At 43.6% G+C, this 27,209-nt stretch overlaps 1 protein-coding gene across 7 annotated transcripts in view; it reads right to left on the bottom strand.

The window, feature by feature from the left end:
* Nucleotides 1–386: 386 nt before the first annotated feature.
* The window catches only part of KDM5A (lysine demethylase 5A), a 45,526-nt gene continuing 18,703 nt past the window's right edge, over nucleotides 387–27,209 (bottom strand). For 2 of the 7 annotated variants that reach the window (XM_081209768.1, XM_081209772.1), the window contains 20 exons: nucleotides 26,355–26,513; nucleotides 25,007–25,188; nucleotides 23,974–24,136; nucleotides 23,298–23,417; nucleotides 21,321–21,515; nucleotides 21,013–21,194; nucleotides 20,652–20,776; nucleotides 18,367–18,517; nucleotides 16,971–17,088; nucleotides 15,551–15,906; nucleotides 14,644–14,782; nucleotides 13,048–13,227; nucleotides 12,320–12,481; nucleotides 10,834–11,385; nucleotides 9,602–9,745; nucleotides 9,074–9,233; nucleotides 8,546–8,766; nucleotides 7,246–7,656; nucleotides 4,172–4,234; nucleotides 387–2,187 (listed from right to left, as the gene is read on the bottom strand). In XM_081209768.1, coding sequence (XP_081065894.1) covers nucleotides 1,975–2,187; nucleotides 4,172–4,234; nucleotides 7,246–7,656; nucleotides 8,546–8,766; nucleotides 9,074–9,233; nucleotides 9,602–9,745; nucleotides 10,834–11,385; nucleotides 12,320–12,481; nucleotides 13,048–13,227; nucleotides 14,644–14,782; nucleotides 15,551–15,906; nucleotides 16,971–17,088; nucleotides 18,367–18,517; nucleotides 20,652–20,776; nucleotides 21,013–21,194; nucleotides 21,321–21,515; nucleotides 23,298–23,417; nucleotides 23,974–24,136; nucleotides 25,007–25,188; nucleotides 26,355–26,513 — 3,996 coding nt within the window. In that variant the 3' untranslated portion in view covers nucleotides 387–1,974. Of the gene's footprint in view, nucleotides 2,188–4,171; nucleotides 4,235–6,692; nucleotides 6,911–7,245; nucleotides 7,657–8,545; nucleotides 8,767–9,073; nucleotides 9,234–9,601; nucleotides 9,746–10,833; nucleotides 11,386–12,319; nucleotides 12,482–13,047; nucleotides 13,228–14,643; nucleotides 14,783–15,550; nucleotides 15,907–16,970; nucleotides 17,089–18,366; nucleotides 18,518–20,651; nucleotides 20,777–21,012; nucleotides 21,195–21,320; nucleotides 21,516–23,297; nucleotides 23,418–23,973; nucleotides 24,137–25,006; nucleotides 25,189–26,354; nucleotides 26,514–27,209 lie in introns of all 7 variants that reach the window. The other 5 variants (XR_014012082.1, XM_081209769.1, XR_014012081.1 and 2 more) reach the window with 5 other exon arrangements.

Genomic DNA, 27,209 nt, shown 5'->3' with positions numbered 1-27,209 from the left:
AGAGATTTCTTTGAAATGTCAACTATGATTGCATGAGCTGTTGAAGAGGAAAGATGTTTTTGAATTCAATTTTACAGCGGAAGCAGAAGTGGGTTGCCTGCCTCTTCAACATGTAGTGAAAACTTGAGAAACTTGTCAGCATTTTCCACTTCTTCACAAAGGAGTTAGAGGGTCAAGTTGAAATGCAGCTCAGGAGAACACTTGTGGGTCCTGTAAACAGTTTTATAAAAACACTAGACCCCCCTCTTGACTTAATGAGAGTCCCCCACCCCGATATTATAGGAGGTGCATTATTTGCAGACGGAAGCCAGTGATGTGCTTCAGGACAAAGATGCTTGATCAACGACATCTCCAAGTACCAGATACAACAGAAGGGACACAAAACAGTCAAGGCAGAACACTACAAGATTTTTATCTTTTAGAAAATCCCAACCCCTGCATCTAGTAAGACTGGACACTATAGTTACAACACTCCTAGAACTGTAGAAGAATGGAAACACAATAGATAATGGGAACGGGGGGGGAGGGGGGAGAGACACCACCATGGCCAGTTTCAGCCACTCACAGAAAAGCCAGCAAGGATCAAGATGCCCTGCTAACAGAACAAACTCCAACATGAAGGTAGCACATGAAATGTTTTGTTTTTACCTATTTAAAACACAGGCAGCAGGTGGAGCAAGGATGTGGGGAGTAACTGCTAATTTCCTTGTACTACAAGGAAGGAATGAAGTTAAAAACCCAAGCCTGCAGGCAGGTTTTTTTTTGTGTGTGTGTGTGTGAGCCTCTCTCTTTTTTCTGTGCTGCTGGTAACCGTGGTTAAGTATAAAAACCAAAGAAAAATAATCTTTCTTTTTTTTGTAGAACAAGTCAGTAGTCCGAGACATAGAAAAAAGTAAAAACCAGTCCTTTTTAAAAAATTGGTTTACTAAAACAATTGCCACCTGCTCCCCAAGTCACCTCTCTTCCAGGAAAGCGGGGGGGGGGGGAGGGCGGAGAGAGAGATTGAGCCAGATTTGTGGCCAAGTGTAGGCCTTTAATCCATAGAAACCTAAAGGCGAGGAAGCAGGGCTGCAATCTGTAGACTGCATTTTTAGAACTGTGAAACTACCGTTTGGTGATACTGGGAATACTTGTGAGCTGGCGTTTTTCACAGAAGCATGTCAGTGTGGAATCGTGAGGAAGCTGGGCTACTCTCAGCCCCCATCTCCAACCCCATGCACTCGTGATACCTATCATACCAGCTGCACCTTGCTTCAGACAGCTTAGTGACAGGGTGTCAAGCAAAGCCTGAGACAAGGGGAAATGGCCACCAGTGCAGAGAGGAGTGCTTTGCCAAGGAAACATACCCTCAGCTACATGTTAATTTATACGGTGACCTTCCCACAACAAGGGGAGGGACCACCAAAGGAAGGAGGGCAAACACAAAATCAACGTCTGTTTCCAAGACCTATAGTTCCTTTGCCTTCTAACAACAAAACCAGGAGCTAATTTGTTTGTTTGTATTCCACCCACCCATCTCCCCCTGTGTGGTGCTCAACGCAAGTTCCTTGTCCACATAGCATGGCCTAGGCACCTCTGCCCAATCAGCCCACCACTCAAGAGGCAAACTTGTGGGTTGCAGGATTCTCAGCAATGACCCCCATTTGAACTGTTGAGGCAAAGTAGCTTAATCCATGGGCCTCATATCTGCTCAGCCTGAAGGTGGTACCTATGCTTAGCCTCTTTTTTTCTTAAAGGAAACATGGGAGTAAATACACTGGCTGGGACTTCCAACAGGGTGGTATCTGCATAGCTGGGTCAGTACCCCTGTGCCCATGACATCCCTTTTGCGTAAAGGAAGCCAGCTATATGGGGCCAGCTCCGCTATAGGGCCGTACGTCCGCAGAAGTGGAGCATTTCCAAGTGGCTACATTAGCTTCACGCCGCCATCTTAGTGTTCCATTTCCCTTACGTCCCAGTAAGACCAAGCGGCTGCTAACTCGTCTCCTTGAGGTCCTCCAAAGGTAGTTTGTAGCTCAGCAGGAAATGAGGAGGTGGTGCATGTGTCGGACTGCCTGCCTCCTGAATCTGTTTCTTTGCACAGTTTATACAGATATAATCTTCACTCTCGGCCATTTCTGGCGAGACACCAACGCAAACTTGATGAAACCACTCATCACAGCCGCCATCGCACTGCACCCAGTCTACCTGTAAGATACAATAGACACGTGTTAGTGACATCGCAACGGAAGAGAGACTCACAAAAGGCGACAGAATTCTCCAGCTTAGCATTACAGAAGCTGAGAAACTGAGTACAAACCTATTCAGGTGTCATTAGAGAAGCAAGGGTTAATACATTCATTCTTTACCACCATAATAATAATAATAATAATAACAATAATATTAATAAAATTTTATTTATATCCCGCCCTCCCCAGCCGAAGCCGGGCATCTTTGAAGGAGAGAACTGCATCTGGCCCCAGACCTTCAGCCTGTCCATCAGGAGCAGCGTTAAGGATGCCAGAAACCAGCAGCAGATGCTACAGCACCTCATCAGTTGTTCCCAGGTAACTTCTGCTCAAGGGGACAGACTGAGGGGTGCAGAATACTTAGCTGGGAATTTACCAGGGAGGACGACTCCCTGGTTAATGCAACAGAAATGGGCAGGGAAAGCCTGTGAGAAGGAAAAGCCCCATTCTGTAGGATTTACCTGGAGACTTCATTTTTGAAACCAACATATCGCAGGCGCCTCCCATGGTTCAGATGTTTCAATTCTCATTCAAGTAACAAAGCAGGGTTTTCACAGCCTGCACCCAGAAGACTCAGAGATTCATACAACATCCTAGCTTGCATACAGTATGAGCATACATTACCTGCATAAACTTCCATAACACAGAGGGGACTATGATTCTGGTAAGTGGGCAATTAGGCTCTTGCATTTCACCACCAAGATACATGGCACTTTGCATAAAAAATAATCATGTGAAATGACGCGAGCACAATCCCAGTTCTTGCAGTTAAGATCACAAAGGCCAGGGACATAACACAGTGAGAATTAGCTGCTGCTATACATTTAAGGCTCACTTTCTAGATAATTACAATGTCCATTTGTTCAATATACTCCATTTCCTCCTCAAGAACATACGCACAAACACACACACACACACACACACACACACACACACACACAATATTTCCAGTATTAAGGGGTTCCTGACCAGAAACTGGCCCTTCCTGAAATCTGTGGTTTCAATGTCATATACAGGCAAAATTGGAAGTAAAAAAGTAAAGGGAGAGTCCACAGTTTTATGGCATAATATATGCATATATGAAGACATTCATGTTCAAGCCTGCAGCAAATCCAGACCTGGATAGCTGCTGCCGGTCTAAGTAGCTGGGCCAAAGGTATCAGGCAGCTTCATATATTCAACTCTACCATAGGTATCAAGTTGAAGCAGACCATCATCCCCTAAATTAGTAGTTGGCTTGATTTTCAAGTAGTATCGGATTTTGTCCCCTAAATTAAGTGCACTCTACTTTAAAAGAATTTAAAATTTATTATCTCAAAGTAGCCATAAACCCAATTCGATCATATTATTGTAAACCTCCTTAATTCAAGGCTAAACACAGTTTGCTTCCCCTTTTTGCTGTTCTGAGCCAATCCTACTTTTTTGTTTCTAGCAATGCTTTAGTCACTGATCAAAGAATTCCTGCTTGTGTTTTTTTGCCCATATGTGGCAGAGGGTTAATGGCCACCATGCAGTGGCAGGAGCAAATAAAAGAGGAAGCACAAGTGGGATGGAAGTGCTAAAATTATCAGTTAAACCAAAGGCAAGCACGCTGTCATCAAAAAGAGAAACACAAGCTTTGGTTCCCGACACTGAAAAGCATTTATTTCAGCAGTCAAAAGGATTTTAACTGAGCGTCTGACCTTAATCCTACCCAAAAAGATGAATGAAGTACAGTAAATTAAGATACTCCAACATTTGAACCCAATTCTGCCTCCTCTTGTCTCCAAGCAGAGCACTTCAAGAGTACTTGAGGAGGTGCTAATTCTGTGTCACTTCCTGCAATTGCTGGGGTGTTTTAGGGGTGCAGGGCTGTTGCCTCCAACCTGTCATGGTTGTTGGAACCGTCAGTGGGCAATTAAACATTTATTATCCATTATTTAATTCTGGATAAGGCCACTGACCTTTTGTGCGTTATGAGACCTGGCTGAGTAAGGCCTGGTTTTGGTCTCGTGCAAGTATCCAAACTGCAGTGGGGAGAGAGAAGTGTCAGTTATTGGTAAAGACAGTTATTGGTACCTTAGCTATGCATTAAGGTATGCGGTTCTTAGTTCATTGAATGCAAAATCTATTTCTGCAGTGCTGGAGGTTGGGCAGACCCATTATACTGGATAATTCAGCATACAAACCAAGGCCGGAGCTGACTTGAACTTCTCGGTCTCTGACAACCAGGGGTCTACACCAATACCTTGCTCTGTTCATGCAACAGGGTAAGTTCTGGGATCCACGATCTGCCCTAGTCTGAAAGCCTATTAGGCAAGGTGGGTGACACCACTGCCAACTTGGAAGGCAGAGATCCCTCCCTCAGGTGCCCTCACTGGGGTAGTAGGCCTTTTAGGCTGGTGTGCCACTGGATTCATGAAGCAAGCTGGATTCCGCAACTCTGGAGGATAAGCAACAGGGAATGGGTACCTGTCAATGGTCTGGCTGATGTGTACAACAGAAGGTTGACTTTAGCCAGTGTTACTCCCAATAGCCTATTCATTGGCACTGAATCTCTGGTTTAGGAAGTTGATGCACGTGAAGGAGAGACCAGTGTTAACTCTTATTAATGCCAAAACTGATCAATGGACACATCAGCCTTCCCTCTTTGCTGCCACTGTATCTGCAAAGCATCATCCAGTGGACCTGTTCCAAGTGGCAAATTGCACCCCAAAAATGTTTTCTAAAATTCCTGCTAACTTGACTTTTGGTCTAAATGGCACAGAGACTGTGATTGTGGCTTTTTGGTTCATTCCCATCTACTGTGGGAGAAACAATCTCCTACAGGCCTTGTTACGACTTCCTTTGCAGCCTTTCAAAGTACTGGCCATGAGTCTTGGCGCCCCAGTTACAGAACTAATATTCACAGAATTGCTTGGCTATTGTGTTCATTCTTGAGAGAAACCCCAAGGGCCAGTAAGATGAGATTGCTCACTTCCCTGCCTCACCCCCACCAGCCCTTCTTACAGAATCCCATAATGCACACCCACTATGTATGAAACCACTGGGAGATATCAGGTGTAGGGATGGCATTAGGCATTACTCATGTAACGATCACTATACTTTTTGTCCAATCCAGGTTCTGCAGAGTCTATGCCTGATGTCTGACCACTGAGGATCAAAGTTAATTAAAGCCCTATCTAGATAAGACTAAGGTGACTATGGTTAGCAGGTAGGAAGATGGGGGCTTGAGCTTGGTCCTCAAGCTTGTAGCTTTGCTGGGGGCAGCAAACAACTCCACCTGTTCCAGCAACCTCAGATTCAGACTTAAGGAACCATTCATGTCTTCATAGCTTTGAGGCTGGAATCTCATAAAGTGGCAGAATGGAGTCCACTGTGCTCCAGCATCTGCATCAACTTTCTTATTACCTGGGTCCTTCTCCCTCTTCAAGACCATGGACTCTCCTTCACTGGAAGTTTTTAAAGCAGAGGTTGGATGGTCATCTGTCATGGATGCTTAAGATTCCTGCATTGCAGGGAGTTGGACTAGATGACCCTCACGGTCCCATCCAACTCTACTATTTTATTATTCTTTGACCACCACTTTCCACAGGACCAACCATTGGGTCTTAGAACAAGTGTGCCATCTTAAGCAAAACAGTGCAAAACATTAGAATAAGAGAAATGTACAGAAACATTATTGATGGCTACTGTATGCCATGAAACTCTTTCTCCTACAGTTTGCCAGTGTTTAGCAGCCTCTTGGCACTGAAACGTTTTTTTATTTGTATTTTTTTGGACAAGTGCACAGTGGGCAGGGCAACTATGAGTGGCAATATGTTTTAAACTGGTTTCTAAAAAATACATTAAGTTTATAAAGGAACAAATTAGCAAGGATGTTCTACAATATTCTCTGGTCTGAACTGGTGTGGATAGTGTGAGCGATCAGTCTAAAAAATAGGCAATTTAAAGCATCTTCATGGTGTGTTCCCTAGGTCTCTGCAGCTAAATTCTGCAGCAAACCCCTGGCTTTTGCAGCATATGGAAATTTCTGCAGCAGCTTATGCACTTGTGCAGGATTTACATTTTGAGGCGTGTGGCTTTTTTTGCAAAAGGAAAGCTTTATTTTTCAACAAAGAACCGCACAGCCAACAGCAATCTGCATTGTTCACCTGCACAAGAACCCTCTGTTAGTGCATACCCTGTTTCCCCACCCTGGGTGATTAGGTGCATTACTGCACATAGGCAATAGCTGGCATTGCCAACACACAAGTCAATCCTAGTTATGCGTGCACACACATGCAGAGCAGCTTTGTGGAATGTTCTCTGAACAGAAGCAGCACAAAACTGTGATAAGTTTGAGTGTTGCTTCCAGGAGATTGCTCTTGCAGAGCTGAAAGTAGAGTCCAAAGTTGCTGCAAGTGGACCTGAAAAAAGGTCTCCAGGGCGGAAGAGATTTAATTTGCTATAATCCGATCAGTTCTAAAAGCTCTGCAGATTTACCTCCAGCAAGAAAAGTGGGGCAGTGCAGCATGTGGCTTCCCTCAACCTGCAGACTCATGGCTCACAGGCTTTATGCAAGAGCTTTTGGAAGATTAACTTTCCTAGACGAGGACCGCACGGCCAGCTTAGAGACTTTCACTTCGATACACACCAAGGCCTGGGAATACAGTTCTCTCTCAAGTCTGGAATTAACTCCTGGGTGTCAGTCAGCAGGTTTTCTAGAGTGCCAGCAGGGAAGGAAAGATGAGGAGATGGGAAAACTTATCAGATGGACGAACTATTTTCAGATTTACCCATTTCTCTACTGCATCTCTTAAACTGCATCTGTCAGCAGTCAGAATCCAGTTAGCAAGACTGAATTCTGCTTCAGAACAGCCTAAGTCATACATGCATAAATGGTACACACACATAAAATTCCTTGTTCATTATTATCAAGCATACATTTGTATGGTTTACACCCTTTAAATAAAAATAAAGTGACAGAATGCTAAGACAGCCTGAAAGACAGCAGGCTAGTACTGAGCTCTGAAAAGGTTCAGCCAAGGTGACCCACCTTGTCCTTGCAGGGCCTCTGGCAGTTCTGTGCAGCACATACTGCATTTTCATCATCAGACTCCTCAGCTCCTGACCAGTCATACTTGGAGGGGATATCCAAGATTTTCTTCTCCCTCTTTTTCTCTGTGCACTCTTTCACCAGCTCCACCTTGGCCGCGGCTGCCTTCTCACGCTTCTTCTTCCGCTCCTCCTCCTTGGCCAGTTTTTTGGCCAGTTTGTTCAGCTCCTTCGTCTTATCCATGGTCAGTTTTAGCTTCTTCTTCTTGGGTTTCTCCAACTTCTTCAGCTCTTTAGACTTCTGCTTCATTTCGCCAAAGAACTGCTCTGCTTTCTCCAGCTTGCGCTTGCGCTTCCGCTCAGAAGAGTCTCTTCCCCGCATTTTTAATGGCTTCTCGTCCATGCTGTCATCCTTAAAGAAAAGGTAGTTTGACAAAAGAAAGGTTAGGAAGACGGACATATCACAAAGCAAAGTCAAGGAACTAGGATTGTTTAAATCCTGTAGCGATTCCAGGGAGTGCAACACATACTGCTGTGATGCTACTTGGGTGACACTGTTCATTGTTGGAGTGGAGGCCAAGTGAAAACCCTTCATCCGCCCCACAACATTGGCCATTTTAGTCACCACTGGGAGGGCACAAAAGAGTGTATGTAATGCATATCAATAAGCAGAATGTGTGCACATATATGCAGAGAGAGACAGGCTACATGACCCAGAAAGGCAGGTGCTGCAGTTCAAAGTTTTCTCAATCTTATACAGAAAATGACCAGTTGGTCCATCTAGCTCATACTGTCTACACCAGAGCTCAGGAACCAGCAGCCTTTGGATCCAGCCTGCAGCCTGCCTGACTTCCCTCTACAACAGATAGGCTTAAATAAAAAGCTCTCACACACACATGACTGAGTCTGTTTTCCCCTGAGCCAAACTGCCTAGTAAGAAGGAGATTTTTGATGGGGTAGGGAAAGAGATGAAAAAGTGATGGGGGGGGGAGGAATGAGGCTTTTCCTGAAGGAATGCAACCCTCAACATAGTAAAGATTCCCCACCCCTTCTCTAGCTTAACTAAGCAGGGAAGAGAAGGTAGTTGTTGTTCTAGCCAATTTTGTTTCATCTCCTAGACCCAGAGCCACAGGCTGTCCTGCCTTCCTCAGTGGATGTGGAAGAAACAGAGGGGAACCCTACAGCATTAAGTAAGCATGTCTTGAAAAGGGACTTGGGGGAAGGAAAGAGATGGAAACTCTTCCTTTTGAAGGTAAGTTAAGGGAACTAAATGATTCTCAGTATGGAACACCCATCCTCACCTCCATAATATGTAGAAACCTATCCTCTGATGGTGGATGTGTTGCTTGCAAGATCCGCCAGATGTGCTGGGTCTCATCCAGAGAAACCTCTAGGAGATCTCCGATCATCATTAAATCTTCTAGCTGTGATTTGGCTCCAGGAGACAGCTCAAGCACAGGAGGTTCTAAACTTCGAGGTACCAGGGGGCTTTTGCGAGGCTGCTTCCTTGGGGTGTTGGAGCCTTTTAGAGAGAAGCCGAAAATCACACCAGACAAGTCAAAAGATAATGGTTTACTTTTCCATTAACATAAAAAGGATTAGAACAGACAAGACTTCAAATAAACATTTCAAATGCTGCATTTCTTAGTAGCGAATGGCAATTATTTCCCTTAATTATGGCAGACTGCAAAGTCTCTTGAATGATCAAACACAGCAGTGGAAGCTAGAATTATAGTTAATTACTCAAGAGCCACAAGGCACTCAAGTGTTACATGTTACTGTGAGGTCAGACAATCCCTTAGATGCCCCATATATATAGGAAATGTTACCTTGGGAGCAGCTTTTGGAAGCTGATGAATATGCATGTTCAGCACAGAAGGAGGGGGCTGTCCACATGTGTGTTACAACTTCTTCAGATTTAATGGGAATTTCTTCATCACAAAACAAGTTGGGCTCCACACTGCTAGAGGATTTTACACTGGCATTGTCCTACGAGCAGAATGTAGGTATAGAGTTATCTATTTTTGTGCCAACATATGTTAAGCTAGTGTGTTATAGGAACATGGCTTATGGTTTACTTTTTAACCACTGCAACAGATAGACAAGAGGGCCAATACCTCTCTCCAGATTTATGGGGACGGACAGTGCATTTTTGCTCATTTCCAGTCAGTTAATTCAAATGCAAACTCTGCAGTAAGATTAAAATCCATTACAAGCTTCACAACACATCTTGGATCACCTTGATGTGTCAAGCAACTTTTACAGCTGTGAATGTAAGCTACAGTAAATTGGCTGAAGTTTCATTGAAGAAATAAAACTGACATTAATGGCTCAAAGATTTTTACTGCAGTGCTGACCTTTATGTCATAGCCAAATGCTTCCCTGATGGCTTCATCTGAATCCGTCTCCTCATCATCATAGTCTATAGTCTGTCGCGGAGATGACGACACACTACTCATTGCCCGGTTAAAGCCAGATTGCTGAAAACTAGTCAAGTGACCCTAAGGGGTGAAAAAGTATTAGGAGGTTAAAACTAAGTTAATTTAGAAGAATTCAACAGGAGGTCTCCTTTGCTTTGCTCTATGGATACAATTCAGATCCAGAAATGTAATCTTCACATCTAAATAAAATACAGTATACTGTATTTTGGCAGAGAAAGCCAAAACAGAAAAAGGAGTGAAGCAAACAGGAGGCAGGATACCAAAATGTGATTAGTAACTCTTCAAAGTAAAGCTAGAATCCCATCAGTAAAACAATACGGAAGTACACCTACATACACCTGTCCTGATTGTCACATTTTACAATCTCTGGCTTTGCAGCCTATAAACCCCCTGCTGGTCAATGAATATACTTTATGTGCTTAAAGAAAACGGATGCAATTTGGCCACTTACCTACATTCGTAACAAACTTGAGTTTATTAAACTGTGAACCCACTCCTGTTCAAACTGAACCTTATTCACCTGATTTTGTAAGCCAGGGGTAGGCAACCTAAGGCCCGGGGGCCGGATGCAGCCCAATCACCTTCTCAATCCAACCCGCGGACAGTCCAGGAATCAGCGTGTTTTTACATGAGTAGAATGTGTCCTTTTATTTAAAATGCATCTTATTTGTGGAGCATAAGAATTCGTTCATTTTTATTTATTTTTCAAAATATAGTCCGGCCCACCACATTGTCTGAGGGACAGCTGAAAAAGGTTGCTGACCCCTGTTGTAAGCCTTGTGACTTTATTTTTGTAATGCAAAAGAAAATGTGATCAGCTGGAATTCCAGAGTAACTGGCCATTGTCTGAATGGTGCACTGCAGCTATGAAAACTGAATATACATTTTTATAAAGTTCTGTGCCTTATTGTTTTTGTGGAGGTCCTTATTGTGTACACCTTCACTTGTAGGCCTTACAAGACACCTAATTTAAAAAAAAAAAAATCACCAGAAGCTTTGTGTTGCAGGAGATGGACTGCACTCAGATCAAACTAAGCAACAGTTCTTAATATGCAACAACTTTTCAAGTGTTCCCAGAAAGAAGCACTACATACACCAGAGAAACAAACTACATCCTATGTATTGCTTAGGCCCTGCCTCACCCCTACCTGTAGGTCAGGGTTGGCTGCGGCCTTCTGTAGCTCTGCGCTGATTATTTTCTCTGTTTTCTCCCGGGCAGCCTGTTCCACCATACGTTGGCTCAACACAGAGAGCTTGGCCAATGCAGAGGACAGTTCATCTGTAGCCAGAGCTTGCCGTGCTCGGTCCTGCCAGCTCATAGCCCGCTCTGTCAAGCACTGGAGTGCCTCCCCCTCCGGCAGTCTGACCGGCAGCTTTTGCAAGGACACAAGCAGAGATAAGATGGTCTCAAGGCGGGGTCTTCGCGAACGCATGCAGAGTGGGCATAGGAACTTGACTTCTTTGGCAGGCCAGCTGGAGCCTTTCTTTTGGGAGCTGGTTTTGGGGAGGGGCACACAGGTGCTGTGAAACCAGTCTTTGCAGAGTTCGCACTGGAGCATGAACCCACTGGCTGTTTTGCGACAGATGCAGAACTTGATCTCCTCGATGCGGTCCACCATCATCATCTTTGCCAGGTTGGCTTCCCTGAGGGCATGCATGGCTTCAATCTCCTTCTGCTCACGGTCCTTGAAGACTGCCACCTATTGGACAGGGAGAAGAACAGGTGAAACCCCTTCACTCAGCTCAGCTGCTAAACCCCATTTTCTTCCTTTAAGTGGGGAGCTGAGGAGGCAAAGAGGCCACAGCACCAAACTATGAATCAGAAGATCCCTTGTTTGAATCTCATCTCTGCCATGAACTAACTAGCTGGCCTTAGGCAAACTTTTCTCTCCATCTCTGGCACATTATTACTGAACTCAAAAACTCATGTGAAGCACTATAGAAATATATCATTTTTAAATGTGCAGAAGAACCGTCATCTTAATTTCCACAGAATTTCCTATGAACTTATGTTTACAGATTAGTCCAGTGTTCAAAAGCAGTTCACATCTCTCCACGTAATGAGGGTTTACAGCATAATTATATCATTATCTTTACATGCAGGTACATTTTATCATTCTTCCGAAATGCTTTCCATTTTTAACATAACTTTTAAAATTATGATTGAAAGCTTTCCATCTCAACACTGAAGAGACTTCCACTGAGCAAACAAGAACTATGCAGCATAGCTATTCTGTTTTATTTAATCTCAAAAAATTACAAACAACTACCTCTTTACCCGCCACCTAAAACTATATAGCAATGAGGCATGTTGCACCCAGGTTGGTAAGGCATTCCATTGGGTGCCCTGGCCCTGGAAGAGCTGGGCCTCAGGTCATGATCACAGCATGTGGAGAGGAGGCTACAGATGAAGGTAGACATTAAGATACACAGAGTCCCAAGCCATTCATGGCTCTAAACTTTAGCATCAACACTTTGTCCTGAGCCTGGAAACAAAAGGAGTGATCAAAAATTGGCCAAAATACCTGCCACAGGTAACAACACTCACAAGCATTTATTGTTCCATGAAGTTAATATGTAAGGGCCCCCCATAGAAGAAATCAAACCCAGTGCAGTGCTGTTATAGTTCCTTACCACAGTTGCAGTGTCTCTGGTCTCTTCTAGTCCATCTTCTAGCTCACTCAAGGACTCCAGGTCAAGCTCCTTCTCTTTCTCCTTCTCTATCAGTTCCTTGACTCTTTTTCGCCTGTTCTTACTGCTTCCATAAACACCAATGTCAGTTCGAGGGCTCAGAACCTGCAACCAAAAAGCAGACCAGTTATAAGACCACTCAGATTGAATGCTTCACAGAAACATTTCAGACAAATTTCATTCGAAACCAGATTTAAATCAGAATTCACCAGTGGGACAAATTAAAATGATTTTGGTAAACAGTACTTAATTAGCAAGCTGAAACTTTTTGGGGTGGGGGTGGGGAATCAATTTCAGGCAAAGCAGACCCATTTTCCTAAAGAGAACCCTTTAACATGGTCCTGAAGTTCATGTATTTTCATCTCACTCATGCACAGATTTAATGCTTCTCAATCGGTTATGCATTAAGACACAGGGAAGTGTTATGGCTATACCAGTGCCAAGCATCAGATAGAGATAGTCACTAGCCTCAGGTTGCCAGCTGTCCCCATTTTTACAAATCAGCCCCCAGATTTACAAATCAGTCCCCATACAAAATCCATTGAAGTTGAAAAGTGTCCCCGGATTCATTGAAAAAAATCTGGTAAACTTACACTAGCCCCAGTTAACCATTTGAAAGCAATGCTAAGGTCATTTCTACAGGCCCCAATACAGAATTACCCACAACTTACCTGTAAGAGTGTATAGCTCGAGTTCTTCTTAAGAAACGTTCTGCCTGTTCGCTCCCTCCAGGCACGGGCTGCTGCTACCTGTGAGTCGACTTGTGGCAATGCCTCAAGGCGGACGGGTATCAGGCGGCCTTTTGCAGACAGATTCTCCAGCTGTTCTAAATATGCATAGTTGCTCCCATTCTAGGGGGTAAAGAATAATTCTCAGCTAAACATTCCAACCACCACAGTAAACTGAACTTATGCCATCCTATGCAGCCACGGGTGGATTTCAACACTGTTCAATTATATTAGGATAAAATGGATAAGTGCAATAAAATCACATATGAGCATTAACGCAGCATGACACAGTAAGAGAATAAAATTACAACAGTAAAATAAAAGCAATTCACACTAATAGCCCTGAGAAAATAAAAGGGTCCATGTCTGCTGCCAAAAATACATTGGACAATGCCTTTTAGGAGAAATATTACCCACCTAACCTGGCAATACTGACCACCATGGCAGTGGTTTCAGAGTTTCTTGCAGTGGTCTGTCCCATTACTTGCCACCTGATTTTTTTTAACTGAGAGGCCAGGGATTGAACCTGGGACTTTCTCCATCCAACACAGGGGCTGTGTTGCTGCACTATGGGCCCAACCCATGAAGTAATGAGAAGGCCCTAGGCAATCTTCCTTGGGATGAGTGTCCCAAGGCTGGGGTGCCAAAATTGAAAAGGCTCTTTCCTGCCAGAACTCAAAGGCCTAAGCATTTGGGAAAGGGCCTCTAAAGATGGCCTTAGTGTATGGAAGGAAGTGACCCCAAGCAGCCTATTACACTACCAGCTCTCACCCATAAAACACACACATTTAATAATTTCCTACACATTTCAATAGTTTCCATAATTTACTCCAAAAACAAATTTTATAATTTGTACGTACAGAATTCCAGAACACCTATCTGTAAATAGCAAATGACTTCACTCTGCTTGTGAGGAACAAGTGAGCTTGTATGGGTGCATAAATATAAAATTGAAAACCTCTATAAAAGGACCTGTTCAATTTTTGTTCAAGGAAATGCAGCTATAAGGCTAAGGCTGAGACATAAGGGGCATGGTGGATGATGCCACATATTTATCAATACAAATGCAGCTCATTTAATTGGAGAAGGCTTCAGTATTCAAGTTGCTCCAACTGAGTAGTTGTCACCAGCAGTGACTATCCACCCTTACATTCCGAAGCCAGTTCAGAGAACTAAAAATGTCAGCTTTTATTCACAACTAAACACAATCCCAGCCAGGGAACAGAATCCCTGCCATTCTTCACTTAAAGAAATTTTACAGTTTTATTCTATTTTTGCTGTATATCGCTTGCAGCCTTCAGCATCTTTATTGAAATGGAAAGGCAGGACATAAATACGGTAAGTAAATATTAAGAAGACACTGCAACGCATTGCCAGGATGCATCAGGATTAAAAAGCATGGAAATGAATGGGACCATCAATGAATATCAGATTTCAAAATGAAAAAATGATGCTGTCTTTTCAAGGAAGGAAGCAAATGCCGGTTGGAAAGGATTTAAGGATATATATACCAGCTCCATTGCTTGCTGTGAACCATACCTGAATAGCCTCCACTTTGGATGTCCAGTCTCGCGCTCGCTGCAGGGCTTCTCTTAGTGCCAGCACATTGGGCAAGTAAGCAGGGATGTTCTTTGCTTCATTGACAATGCTCTCCAGAGCTGCTATGCTTTGCCGAGGCCTGGGGGTGCATGGGGACACAACCTGATTAGCATATGGTCTTGCTTTCTTACCTGAAGGAGCGTCTCCACCCCCATCGTTCTGCCCGGACACTGAGGTCCAGTGTCAAGGGCCTTCTGGCAGTTCCCTTGCTGCAAGAAGCCAAGTTACAGGGAACCAGGCCGAGGGCCTTCTTGGTAGTTGCACCCGCCCTGTGGAACGCCCTCCCACCAGATGTCAAAGAGAAAAACAACTACCAGACTTTTAGGAAACATCTGAAGGCAGCCCTGTTTAGGGAAGCTTTAAATGCTTAGTAGAGTATTGTATTTTAATATTCAGTTGGAAGCCACCCAGACTGGCTGGGGAAACCCAGCCAGATGGGCAGGGTATAAATTATCATCATCATCATCATTATAAAGTCCTAGCTACCACGTAGTCATTGTCTGAACAGCCATCACCCAAAACTAACCCCTTCTCTGTGGCAGTGCATTTTTCAGCGTTATTTATTCCATTTTTAAAGCTGATAATGAAAACTGAATATCATCAACAGCATTCAAAGTGCAGTTTTAGCGAGACGCTCCCAAACTTATCTCTGAAGGACAGAATTAGAATGTGAATGGTTTGGTTTCATTTTTTGGCCATAAGGCAGGCACCGCTCCATAAACTTATTAGAGGAGTCAGTTCACGTGTTGGGAGGCCAAGACTCGACTACAACTCATTGTGGCTTAAATGACACCGCAATTCCGAGGTCCTGTAAACAGAGAGCAGAATGACCAAGAGTAATACTCGCCTTGCTTGCAGGCAGACTTTAGCTTTCTCTTCCCACCTCTCGGAAACTGTGAGCAGCTCCTGCAATTCAGCCATGGCCTTCTCTACCGCATGGTGTGGGGCCAGCCCCACCCCTGAGTCAATCAGTTTCTTCATCACATCCAAGGTAACTCTCTGAGGATCTGAAAGGGTCACCCGCACCTCATCCAGCCAGCGTGCCTGCTGCAGCTCTTGCTTCAGGCGAGGCAATTCAGGAAGTTCCACATAGAGGCCAGTGCCCATGTCTATCAGCATCTGCAGCTTAGATGAGTCAGGGACCTCATCCATCATGGCCTCCTGAGCACGTTCATGAAACTCTTCAACGTCATCCAGCAGGTTCTAAGGGAGCGACAACAAAGTGCTCATTCACTACAGTGATGGCAGCTGCCAGAGGGGTTGCAGACTGCATAACTAAGTACTGGTATGTTTGGGATGAGCTGAACATTCAGAACTATTGAGGTTCTAAGCAATGACATCTGATGTCAGGCAGAAAAAAAGCTACAATGAAGAGTTTATTGCAAGAAATGCTGCCCAGAATAACTGACAAGGTAGGAAAAAGTGCTATTATAAGAGCTTTGACTGGAATGGCAAGCAGTGCTAAGACACTTGCTTCTATCCGTTGTGTTAAACCTGAAACCCCTCCCCATAAAACACTTTTCTTGACTATGACTACTGGAAACAATCAAATTCAGTCTCATTACTGTCCGTGTTTTGTTCTCCTGGGATGCTACAGTGTCCAGCTCACTGCTTCCCCCCCTTTGAACAATTTGCTTCTCAAACCATAAGAAGAGCAAGCACTGTCAGGAAAACAATCTGCCTTTGTATCACTTTGGCTATATTTAGAGTACACAAAATGCAAATTATTTTTTGTTTAACATTAGGAAGATTTAAAGACCACAGAACTAAATGGAATAGTGTATTAAACACAGCCCCCGGGTTGCATAATTTTCAAACTTAGATATGTTCATTAATTATCTTGCAGAACTTTCATTTCAAACAGGAAATGGAAGCTCTAAATCAGAGGCAGCTGATTTCCAGATGAAGAGTCTGATCCAGCTCTCTTCCTTCAACCCCCACTGATTTAAAGGGCAGGAGGTGTATAAAAAAGAAAAGTAGAAAGTGCTAAGATTATTACAGTTCAGTGCCGTGATGGCAATCGAAATCACCACCTCATAAGATCAAACATCTGTTGAGCAGAGAGGGGTTGATAACACCCCCATACTCCCTGCCACACACAGACACAGACACAGCTGAACTGCAAAGATCAGCTGAGGAGCAGGGGCTGCAGGCCTGGGCATGACTGCATGTGCAGGATGAACACCCTTCAGTCAAAATCAGGTAGCCACCTCGGTTCTAAAGAAAACCAAAACTCAATCCAAGTACAGCCTTCTCCAAAAACCCACCTTTACTTGCCGGGCCTGACTGATGACACAGGGAAGACTAAACAGCTGCTGCACAAAAGCTTTCAGTTCTTCCACAGTCAGCTTGGTCCGTGTCCTTCCGCTCTCTGGGGTCAGTCTACTATGGGGAAAGAAAAGAACCTTGTAAATCACATACACAGTTCCTGGAGGGCAACAGAGTCAACAAACGGGCCATGTTCAAGGTGTTGGTACTAGCATGTAAAGCCCTATACAGACCAGGACCAGTTGTTCTCTGGGGAAGTTTCTCCTGTAAATTCCAAACATCTCAGAAGCCCGCTCCACAGTAATTTGGAGCAGGGCTTTTAGTGTGGCTGCCCATTCTATGGAACAGCATTCCTGTCAAGATGCAACAGGTGTCACTATCCACACTTTTTAGCAACTTTTTTTTGTTGCTGTTGTTCCAACAGGCTTTCCCAGCTGGATAAATAAGTCATTCCCATGAGTGTCTATTTTGTATCATTTTAGTTTTGTTTTAACTGTATTGGGTGTTTTGTGTTTAACTGTTTTTTACTCTTTTATTGCACATTGCCTTGAGACCACTGAGACAAAGGCAAATGCGATTAATAAATTAACAACAACAACACATAGTAAATTTCCTCTGGTTACGTAAACAAATTTGTTACATAAAATCGAGGCTGTAGGGGAGTTTGAGGCCTTACCATCACACACTCTGAAAAATAGAGTTCAGATGTTAACAATGTAATACTTTAAAAGCTGTATAGCCCAATATTTTATCAAAATTAACAGTAGTGTAGATTTTTATGTAAAAATACAGAGTTAAAGCTTGGCAAAATCTCCACCAATTTTCACCTCACAACAAGCACAAATATTTGGGGACCACATTGCTCAATGCTGTCACCATCAACCTAACTTTTGAAGGTGAAATAACCAGAGCAGGGCCTCCATCAGTGATTTCTATTAATATGCAAGTTCACATGGAGGAGAAAGGAGTCCTTCAGAATACCCATGTAAATATTAATTAGGTCTTTCTAGTTGTACCCAGAAGCAGCAAAATTCCTTCAGCATGAACAAAATGTGATCAACACCAGTTTGGTCATTTTTGAACACATTATTTCCAATCTGAAATGTTTCACCAGTTCCAATTCTCTCACCACTGCAAAAGTTTTCTACACGCATTCTCTAGGGGGTAGAATCCTTCTGATTTGACTTCTCTAAGCACTTTCCAATTTGTCCCCCCTTCACGACCAAACTGCCTTTGGCACATCCCCCCAACCGCCCACCAAACTAATATATTCCATTTGAAAAATGTCAATTCTGGCAAGGCATGCACAATTTATTTTGACAGTAGAATAAGTGTTTTTGGTTGCTGATTTATACAGTTACGCCAAAAATCTACCTCCACCCTTCCTGGTCATACCTGTGCTTTTGTTTTTTGCTCAGAAGCAGTTGGGCCACTGAAGCACAAGTCTCTGCCTCTTTCACAGCATCTCTCAGCTTGCGGAAGAGGTCGTTCTCTGGGTATTTCCTGTCTTCAGCATCCTCCAACATCACTCTCAGCTCAATCACATCTGCAAGAAATTAGCTAAGAGGCCATTTGCACATATACACAAGCACAGCAAACTACTCCCCACACCCAACCACAAAGTCCCCAAGAACAGTAGACTGAACACATTCAAGTTATCATATGCATCCATTTGTTATGAGCTATTTCCTACATCACGAAAGTATTTGCTCCTCACTTTAGTTAAGATGCCTCAATTCATGGCAGTATTTTAGCCTCATTTCTGCAAAAAAATTGTGTGAAAGGTAGGCTGGCAATCAAATACTTCCACTAACTAATTACTGTATTTTTCGCCCCATAGGGCGCACCGGCACATAGGGGGCACCTAGTTTTTTTGGGGGGAAATAAAGAGAGAAAAAACCAGTCCCCAGAACAGGCTGCTATCCGCAACCCGTGGGAGAGCTGTGCGACTTCGCGCAGCTCTCCCACGGCTTGCAGAGAGCCGCGCGAAGCCCAAAGCCTGGGGGGCGCTGAGCTCAGTGCGCCCCCCAGGCTTCTGGGTGCAGGCAGCTCTCTGCAAGAGATACTAGCTTGGTATCAGAAACCCTGCACACATTGTGTAACACACCCATCACCTTGCTACATGGAATAAATGTTAAGTATTAAACCTCCTCAAGAACAGAGTCAAACTACAAATTTAATTCTGAACTAGCCATCCCTTGCTGCAAATGTATGTCCTGCATGATCTAATGTTGAAAGCATTTGCTGCTTGATAAATGAGCAGCAGCTGATTGGCTGCTTCTGGGCAACTGGTCCATATATATATATATATATATATATATATATATATATATATATATTTGCTTTCGTAGATTTTCACGGGTACAGGAATGTAGGTTTTGGTGTCTTCGGGTGTCTTCCCGTGTAAGAGTTGGGGTGTCTAGGCGACGTTTCGACGAGGTCTCACTCGTCATCTTCAGGCTGGTGCTTTCGGCTTCTTGTTACTAGAACAGAGCAGGATCTCAGTGTTTGAGTTCCTATAAATACTGTTGAGGGGGTGTGGTGTATATATATATATATATGTAGGTTTTGGTGTCTTCGGGTGTCTTCCCGTGTAAGAGTTGGGGTGTCTAGGCGACGTTTCGACGAGGTCTCACTCGTCATCTTCAGGCTGGTGCTTTCGGCTTCTTGTTACTAGAACAGAGCAGGATCTCAGTGTTTGAGTTCCTATAAATACTGTTGAGGGGGTGTGGTGTATAACAGTATTTATAGGAACTCAAACACTGAGATCCTGCTCTGTTCTAGTAACAAGAAGCCGAAAGCACCAGCCTGAAGATGACGAGTGAGACCTCGTCGAAACGTCGCCTAGACACCCCAACTCTTACACGGGAAGACACCCGAAGACACCAAAACCTACATTCCTGTACCCGTGAAAATCTACGAAAGCAAATATATATATATATATATATATATATATATATATATATATATATATATATATATAATGAAACAGGAAGTCAAGCATGCAGTACTAAAAGGAACAAGTATTTCAGACGACATAAGAAGTGACATTCCCAGCTGGGATGTCATATAAGCTTGCTTGGGTCATGTAAGCTTGCTCAGGTCAAATGCATACTGTCTCAATCTTATTTTGAAGACAAGAAAACTATTACCTCTCTGCAGGACATAGAGCCACAGTGTAGAAACGTAAGGAAGTAGCTTCACACACCAGCACAGCTTTTCTGACCCTGTAGCCTTTCTTTGTGTCACATTACAAGCTGTTCCTCTGAGCTCAGGGACACTTCCAAAGCATGTTTTATTGTACATGCCCCCATTTTGTATCTTCCCCACAAATCAGGCAGATTTGGCTGAGAATGTGTGGCTGGTCCAGTGAGCTTCATGGCTGAGTGGGGATTTCAAACTGATCCTAGTCCAACACGCTTAATATGCCACATTGGCTCTCTGGAGCTCACTGTGTTAAATCATTTGCTGACTTAATTCAGTTCTATGTTGAACATTTTAGTATTTTTGGTTTTAAATACATGTTTACATGTCTTGGTGAAGTATTTTGTATAGCTTTCCCTGAACTTTATATATTGTTTTAGGATTTGGTTTTGCTCAAGTCCATCTCCCATTTGTGTTTCCAACCAATTGAAAACCTTCCTTAACAGATTCCAATAGGAAACAAAACTGCATCTAACCTTTCTTGTGGTTGAGGTTGGCCGACAGCGCATCTGTGACCCTGCTGACCCATGTATCATAGGACTGTGCTCTGACTTTCACTCCGTACAACAAGGAAGGGAAGTCCTCTAGTGGATACCGGTATCTGGAGATAAACAAGGAGGAAGAACTTTCAAATGTACTGCAACTTTCAAGTGAGTAGAAGCAAAAAAAAAAAAAAAAAATGGGAAAGATGATAACAACATTATGTATTTGTCAGACTATTATGCAATGGATCTTTGAATAAGAGGGAACATTATTACTGTAAACATTTATCCTAGTTTAGAGGCAGAAAGTAAGGCAGTATACAAAAGGAAGCAGGATGGACTGGGAAGATGGTACCTTAAACATTTCTTCTGCATAGAGCATGAACACAAATCATTTGGATGATATAGGCATACAAGTCGTTCAGGGTTACAGGAACACGTAAGAGCAGACAGGAAACAGGTGGTCCTACAAGCGGCACACTGACGCTCATCATCTGGAACCAGCTCAAACACTTCCTCCTCTGACATCAGAACTCCCTAATGCAAAGAAAAAGTGACATCTAACAAAGATAATGGTCAGGGGAAGACCTTTTGTTTCCAAGGCCTCACACAATCTCTTGGTTCAGTCCAAAGGGCACGAAAGCAGAGCTTCCCTGAACTCACCATCTGTATGACAGCCTCCCTTAAACGTGCCTCATCTTCTGTCATGAGAGTCATTTCTTTGCAGACCATGGCAGCCAGCCCCACATCCAAGCACTCTGGGTCTGCAGCCATCTTGAAAATTAGCTCCTCATGAGAGAACACACAGTGACGCCTCAGTCGCCGATAATGGCTGACACACTGCCGACCTATTGGAAGCTAGAAATGCAAGAAGCGAGATATCTGGTTTAGAGCTATCCCCAGCTCATCTTGGGCTTCCACACTGGAGTTCATGAGAAAAACACGTTAAAATGGTCTCATTAAATGATATAGGCAATTATTATGAGCATTAAGTGTGTCACACTATCCAGGAGTAGGGTCTCCAGGGGCCTCAGTAAGTCAAGCTCTTTGGAGTCAACTTGGGGTGGGGGATATGAGGGAATTGCTTGTGTGAGGTCTGGAACCCAAGGGCTTCATTTCACATGATGCCAAAGGAGTCTCAAATAGCCTGTCTGAAATCCGCCTCTCCCCCAGAAACTCCAAGCCAACCACATAATTAGCTGGGAACAAAAAAAGATAAACAGCAATGGGGATGAGAAGCAAAAAACAAGAGGAGTGAGACTTGAAAGTAAGTCTCTCAAGGGGATACCATCTCCTCATAACATCTGATAAACCAAAGAAGCTGCAAGAGCCAACACATTTTAACAGAGGAAAATGATGTCAACATAGTAACAGAGTAAGATTTGGACTTACACTGCAAGACTTGAAGTATATCACCTAGTCTCCTGCCAACAGTAATTATTTCAGCAAAAAAACAAGTGAGGCAACCTTAAAGATCAGATGTCCAAAAAAAGGAAATTTTGCCTCACTTGAATATGAAAAAAGTAGAAAATACAAAGGTTCTTTCAGAATGATCAACTTTGCATTATATTGCAACATTGCATTATATCAATTTTAATTTTCAAGCTCTGGTTCTATTAAAAACAAAGGTGTCCAAATGCAGAGCAAACAGACAAAAGAACTTTCCAAAATATATAGTATATACATTTCATGTTCTTCAGAGTGGTGAATGAAGGTTTGACTTTGTAAGTCAGTACAGTGGACGCTCAGGTTGCAAACGTGATCCATGTGGCATGCACGTTCGCAACCTGCAGCGTTCGCAACCCGTGGCTGTGCATGCGTGGGTTGCAATTCAGCACTTCTGTGCATGTGCAACCGCCAAACCTGGAAGTAACCCATTCCAGTACTTCCAGGTTTCGGCGGTCCACAACCTGAAAAAACGCAACCTGAAGTGGCTATAACCCAAGGTATGACTATACTGAACAAGTTTCAATTTCCCCAATATTTGAGATTTAATTTCCAAAAAGACGACTACTGCACAGAGCATGTCACAACCTCTGGAAATTCTGCAAGGTTTCAGCTTGCATCTAAGTTAGATAAAATACCCAGGCTTTGGACTGCAACAAGTGTTGTGCTTAAAATTGGTTTGATGCAAGGTATTTTGACCATTCAGCCTTATGTAACTTATCATCATAGCATGGTGTAATACAGTGTGATATGCATAAATTATTCAAGGGGCTTATACGAGTGTTGTGTTTTTGCTCAATCAAAAAAAATACACAGACAATATAAGAAAATTTAAAAGCAAACTTTAAGCAATGTATCTGGATATGCTAGTTTAATAAAGAGGTGTCTGAATACATGCCTGTCTAATGTTAACAGCATATTAGTATTTGGATACCAAACCACCATAGGGTTATTATTGTAAGTTGCTTGTTCCATACTAATGGCAAGAAGGAAACTGGAGAGCTGCCAAACCTCCTCAGCAAAAAGCTAAATAGCCATAACTGTATTTTGCCCAATGTAAAGAAAACTGCACCTTGAGCTGTAACCAAAACAATAATCCTTTTCAGATGGGTACTACTTGGATGCCTTTTAATATATAGCACCAGACAGTGCCCAGATAAGAGAAAAGCTAGGTTATGCCAGATGTATACAGACCCAGTCAGCAGTGCAGAAGTTCACAGCTTCAGCAAAATTGTATCCTTGATTAAATCCAGAGTGATAGGCACGTGGAAAAGTCACAACAAATTCGCCAGCACACTGATTGGTCCGGTACACCTAGAGACAGTGAGAAGTGAGAGATTTTGGAAAGAAAGCATCATTATCATATTCATCTTTCAGAAACGGAGATTAACATGGCTGGTAGTAACTACTAATTCATGCATGAACTATGCTATCACCTTTTCCCTTCTCAACCACTTCATAGAATCCATCAACTGATGCAGGCTGCAAAGAAACTGGTTTTTAAACCTCAATCTTTTTACATAAGGCTCTTGGGGCATATCACCAAAGGAGCATCTTTCCACTATCTACAAGTGAAATCACTAGTTGCCTAGATAAGGGTTAAAAGCGTTTAGAACACAATATATACACAGTAGCTAGAAGGATGTAGGTGTTGATGGTGTTGAAAGCTACTTAATATTCCACTGGGAAACCTTCCTAGTCCAGTTCTTGGCACAGGTTTTTCAGACCTACCAAAGCAATCTCAGTTCCATAATCAGGCCTGAAGCTGGATTGAAATGAATCTATAGACTGTTTAAAATGCTATTCCGAGTCATTCTGCGTGACACGAGACAAGTAACTTATAGGCAGGTAAAGGTTCTGCAGAACTTACAGGCACACCATGCTCCATTAGCACATTGGGGTTCATGATGGTTACTAGCTGGTGCAGAAGGTCAGGTTGATTCTCAAATAGTTCCGGAGCAAGCTCTCGCATCACTTCCTCCAGCTGTTCTGCTGCATGGGAGGGCACTCCATACCACGTCTTTGGCTCCCCCCTAGCAAAACATATCATCCATTACCACAAAGAAAGCACATTCTAGCATGAGGCATATTTTCCAACCCTAATCTACAAATTGTCCCCGTCTTCTAGAAGCTGTAGAAGTTTGCCAAGAATAAATTGAACTGGAAAACAAGATGCTTCAAGTCAAGGATGAGCTACTTATTTATAAGCCTGGTCTTCAGGTAATACACAAACAAGGAGGATGCTGAGCAATTGAAGGGAAACATATGATTGTTCAGAAGTTGACTGAAGAGGTTCACAGACATTACTCTGGCCCGACCCACATATTTGGAGTGTTTTGCAACTTAGACATATACCAACTTCTCTCATTAATAACTGTCTTTGCCCCTTAAAGGTAAAGGTACCCCTGACCGTTAGGGTCCAGTCGTGGACAACTCTGGGGTTGCACACTCATCTCGCTCTATAGGCTGAGGGAGCCGGTGTTTGTCTGCAGACAGCTTCTGGGTCATGTGGTCAGCATGACTAAGCCGCTTCTGGTGAACCAGAGCAGTGCACGGAAACACTGTTTACGTTCCCGCTGGAGCAGTACCTATTTATCTACTTGCACTTGATGTGCTTTTGAACTGCTAGGTGGGCAGGAGCTGGGACCGAGCAACGGGAGCTCACCCCATCATGGGGATACAAACTGCCAATCTTCCGATCGGCAAGCCCTAGGCTTGGTGGTTTAGACCACAGCACCACCCGCATCCCTTACTTTGGCCCTTACTGGACACTCATTATTGTATTCAATGCTCTTCTCCCTTGAGCAGAGAACTTGTGTAACATTCTAGAAAAGATAAGGCAAATAAGGGTGACACTACCTGGGCATGCACACCCACCCACCCAATGTGGCAGGAGTCCATACCAGTGAAGGTAGTTGATGGAATAACTCCAGTGATCCTCAATGTGCCAGCAGAAAGAAGAGAAGCACATTCCCACATAAAGCCAGGGCACCTTCATGCCAGAAATATCAGCATTGATGTGAGCAAGAACAGATTGTTCCAGGACTGGCATGTTGTTGAGGTTCCAACCAGAAAGGGCATACTCCTGCCAAAAGAACAAAGACGAGTTTGTAAAGGAACCAGCCAGAAGACCATTAATATACCCTAACATAGGACAAGAGCCAGTTCTTTAGACTCTCCTCCTAGAATGGTTATAATCCTCTGCCACATTCAGGCAGTAAATAAGGTTCTGCAGGTGCTTCGCCATCGCTTGAACCCTGGGTTGGGGCAGGAAGGCTGGATGGGGTGGGGAGGCTGTAACTGATGGCAAACCTGACCTCCATCCCTTACACAGGTCAGCCCAGCCTTCACTTACAGCAGGGGTGAAGAAACTCTAGCCCATGACACCATTTCCCCAAACCACATCCACCTGCCCCACACATGGGGACATATGTGACACCAGGTGTGGGGAAGATAAGGACATGGCTACAAAAGTACAATTGGGAGCTCCCAATTGCGCCTTTGCAAGCAGGGTTCATTGGCACTGACAGCAAGCCCCACTTCGACTGGATGCAGTAAGATGCTCCCCCTCTGAAGAGGAAGGTTTTAAAAAAACAGCTAAGGGAGTTTCAGCTAGCAGGAAAAGCTTAAACACTCTCCTTCTGCCTCTTTACGACACCAATTACCACTTCTAGTGGCATTGCTACAAGAGGAGTCAGTGAAAGGTGTCATTTATCCCCCTACAACTTGTTGCTAAACCAGTAACAATAAAAGTGTTGGGGGGCTCTAAGTAAGCTGCCCTTGGTGGTCGGTCTAACATCCCACCCACCCTCACCATTCATCAGATGATGGAAGCGCTCCTGGCACACACATGTACTGGCTGGTGCCTCCATGCTAGTGATACTGCATCCAACATGCGTATATAAGGAATGAAGTCATTCATACGGCAATGCACACACATTTGGACTAAGAACTCCGCAGAACTCAGTGACACCATAGGGCCACCCCCCATAAGGAGCAGGGGCAATAGTGAGAGGGTACAAATATCTGTTCAGCCCCACTGTCAGCCTGATGAGCTAAATCAGCAGCAGTGGCCTGGCCCCAAGCTTTCTGTCCACAATGCTTGTTGGGGCCAAGAGATATCATAAAGAATGTTAACTGTATGTTAAAACTGTTGCCTCTCAAAACTGAAATACCCCCAAACACATTAATCCTAACAACATATAGAGTCAGCTTTCTAAAGTGCATGCAGATTGTGTATCCTAGCCACACCTCCTCTTCCGGCATTAGCTTTCGCCTGCCATCCTTTATAGGGAAACCACTTCCAAAGTCCTTGGATGAAATGTCGGCTCCATACTCCACAATTACATCCTCCTCAATGCTGCTCACAAGTCGCCAGAACTCCTTCTCCACCAACTCAGTGGGAACCATCTGAAAGCACAGAGGGAAGAGCTTTAAAACTAGCAAGTTAGATGTAAATAGAATGGAGCAGCGCTTACCGCTTCACTGGTGTTCAATGCTTTCTCAAACCCACATTTAAAGCCGTTTTTCTCTCCAGACCAGTGCTGAGGAACTTGAAGTTCCAGGAAATGTTGGACTTCAATTTTCCCTAATCAGCCCAGCCAAAGCACAGGGAAAATGGAAATTGTAGTCCAACAACATCTGGAGTGCCAGGGTGTCCCCACACCTGCCTTACACAGGTGCAGTGAAAGTGGGAGGAATCACACTTGAATGCTCCCCTTCTTCCCACTAGGGAAGCAAGGGTATGCATGTTAGAGAGAGAGAGAGAGAGAATGAGAATCCACACAAGCATCAGGCTAGGTTGTGAATTATAACAAATGCTGCTACTCTGCTCAAATTCTACATCTGGAGGAAACCAACCAGAGAGAATCAGTCACTGTGCTTGTTTTCTTGAAGCAACAGAGTGCTCTTGCTACTTTTTTCACCACAGATCAAGGGTTCATAGGAAACAGAAAGATAGGTGGGTATTACAGATAATTTTTGTATCTAAATTTTTGCCTCTAAAGACACATTCCCCCATTTTTGTCCAAATATCTGTAACATTCTTGTTGGATCTGAATTTAAATAAATGATGACACCAATGTAGGAAAGGATCAATCATGATTA

Source organism: Podarcis bocagei (genome assembly GCF_964188305.1).
Source record: "Podarcis bocagei genome assembly, chromosome: 10".
Taxonomy (NCBI): domain Eukaryota; kingdom Metazoa; phylum Chordata; class Lepidosauria; order Squamata; family Lacertidae; genus Podarcis; species Podarcis bocagei.
The sequence above is the reverse complement of the archived record's forward strand: the minus strand, read 5'-3'. Positions and strand labels throughout refer to the sequence as shown.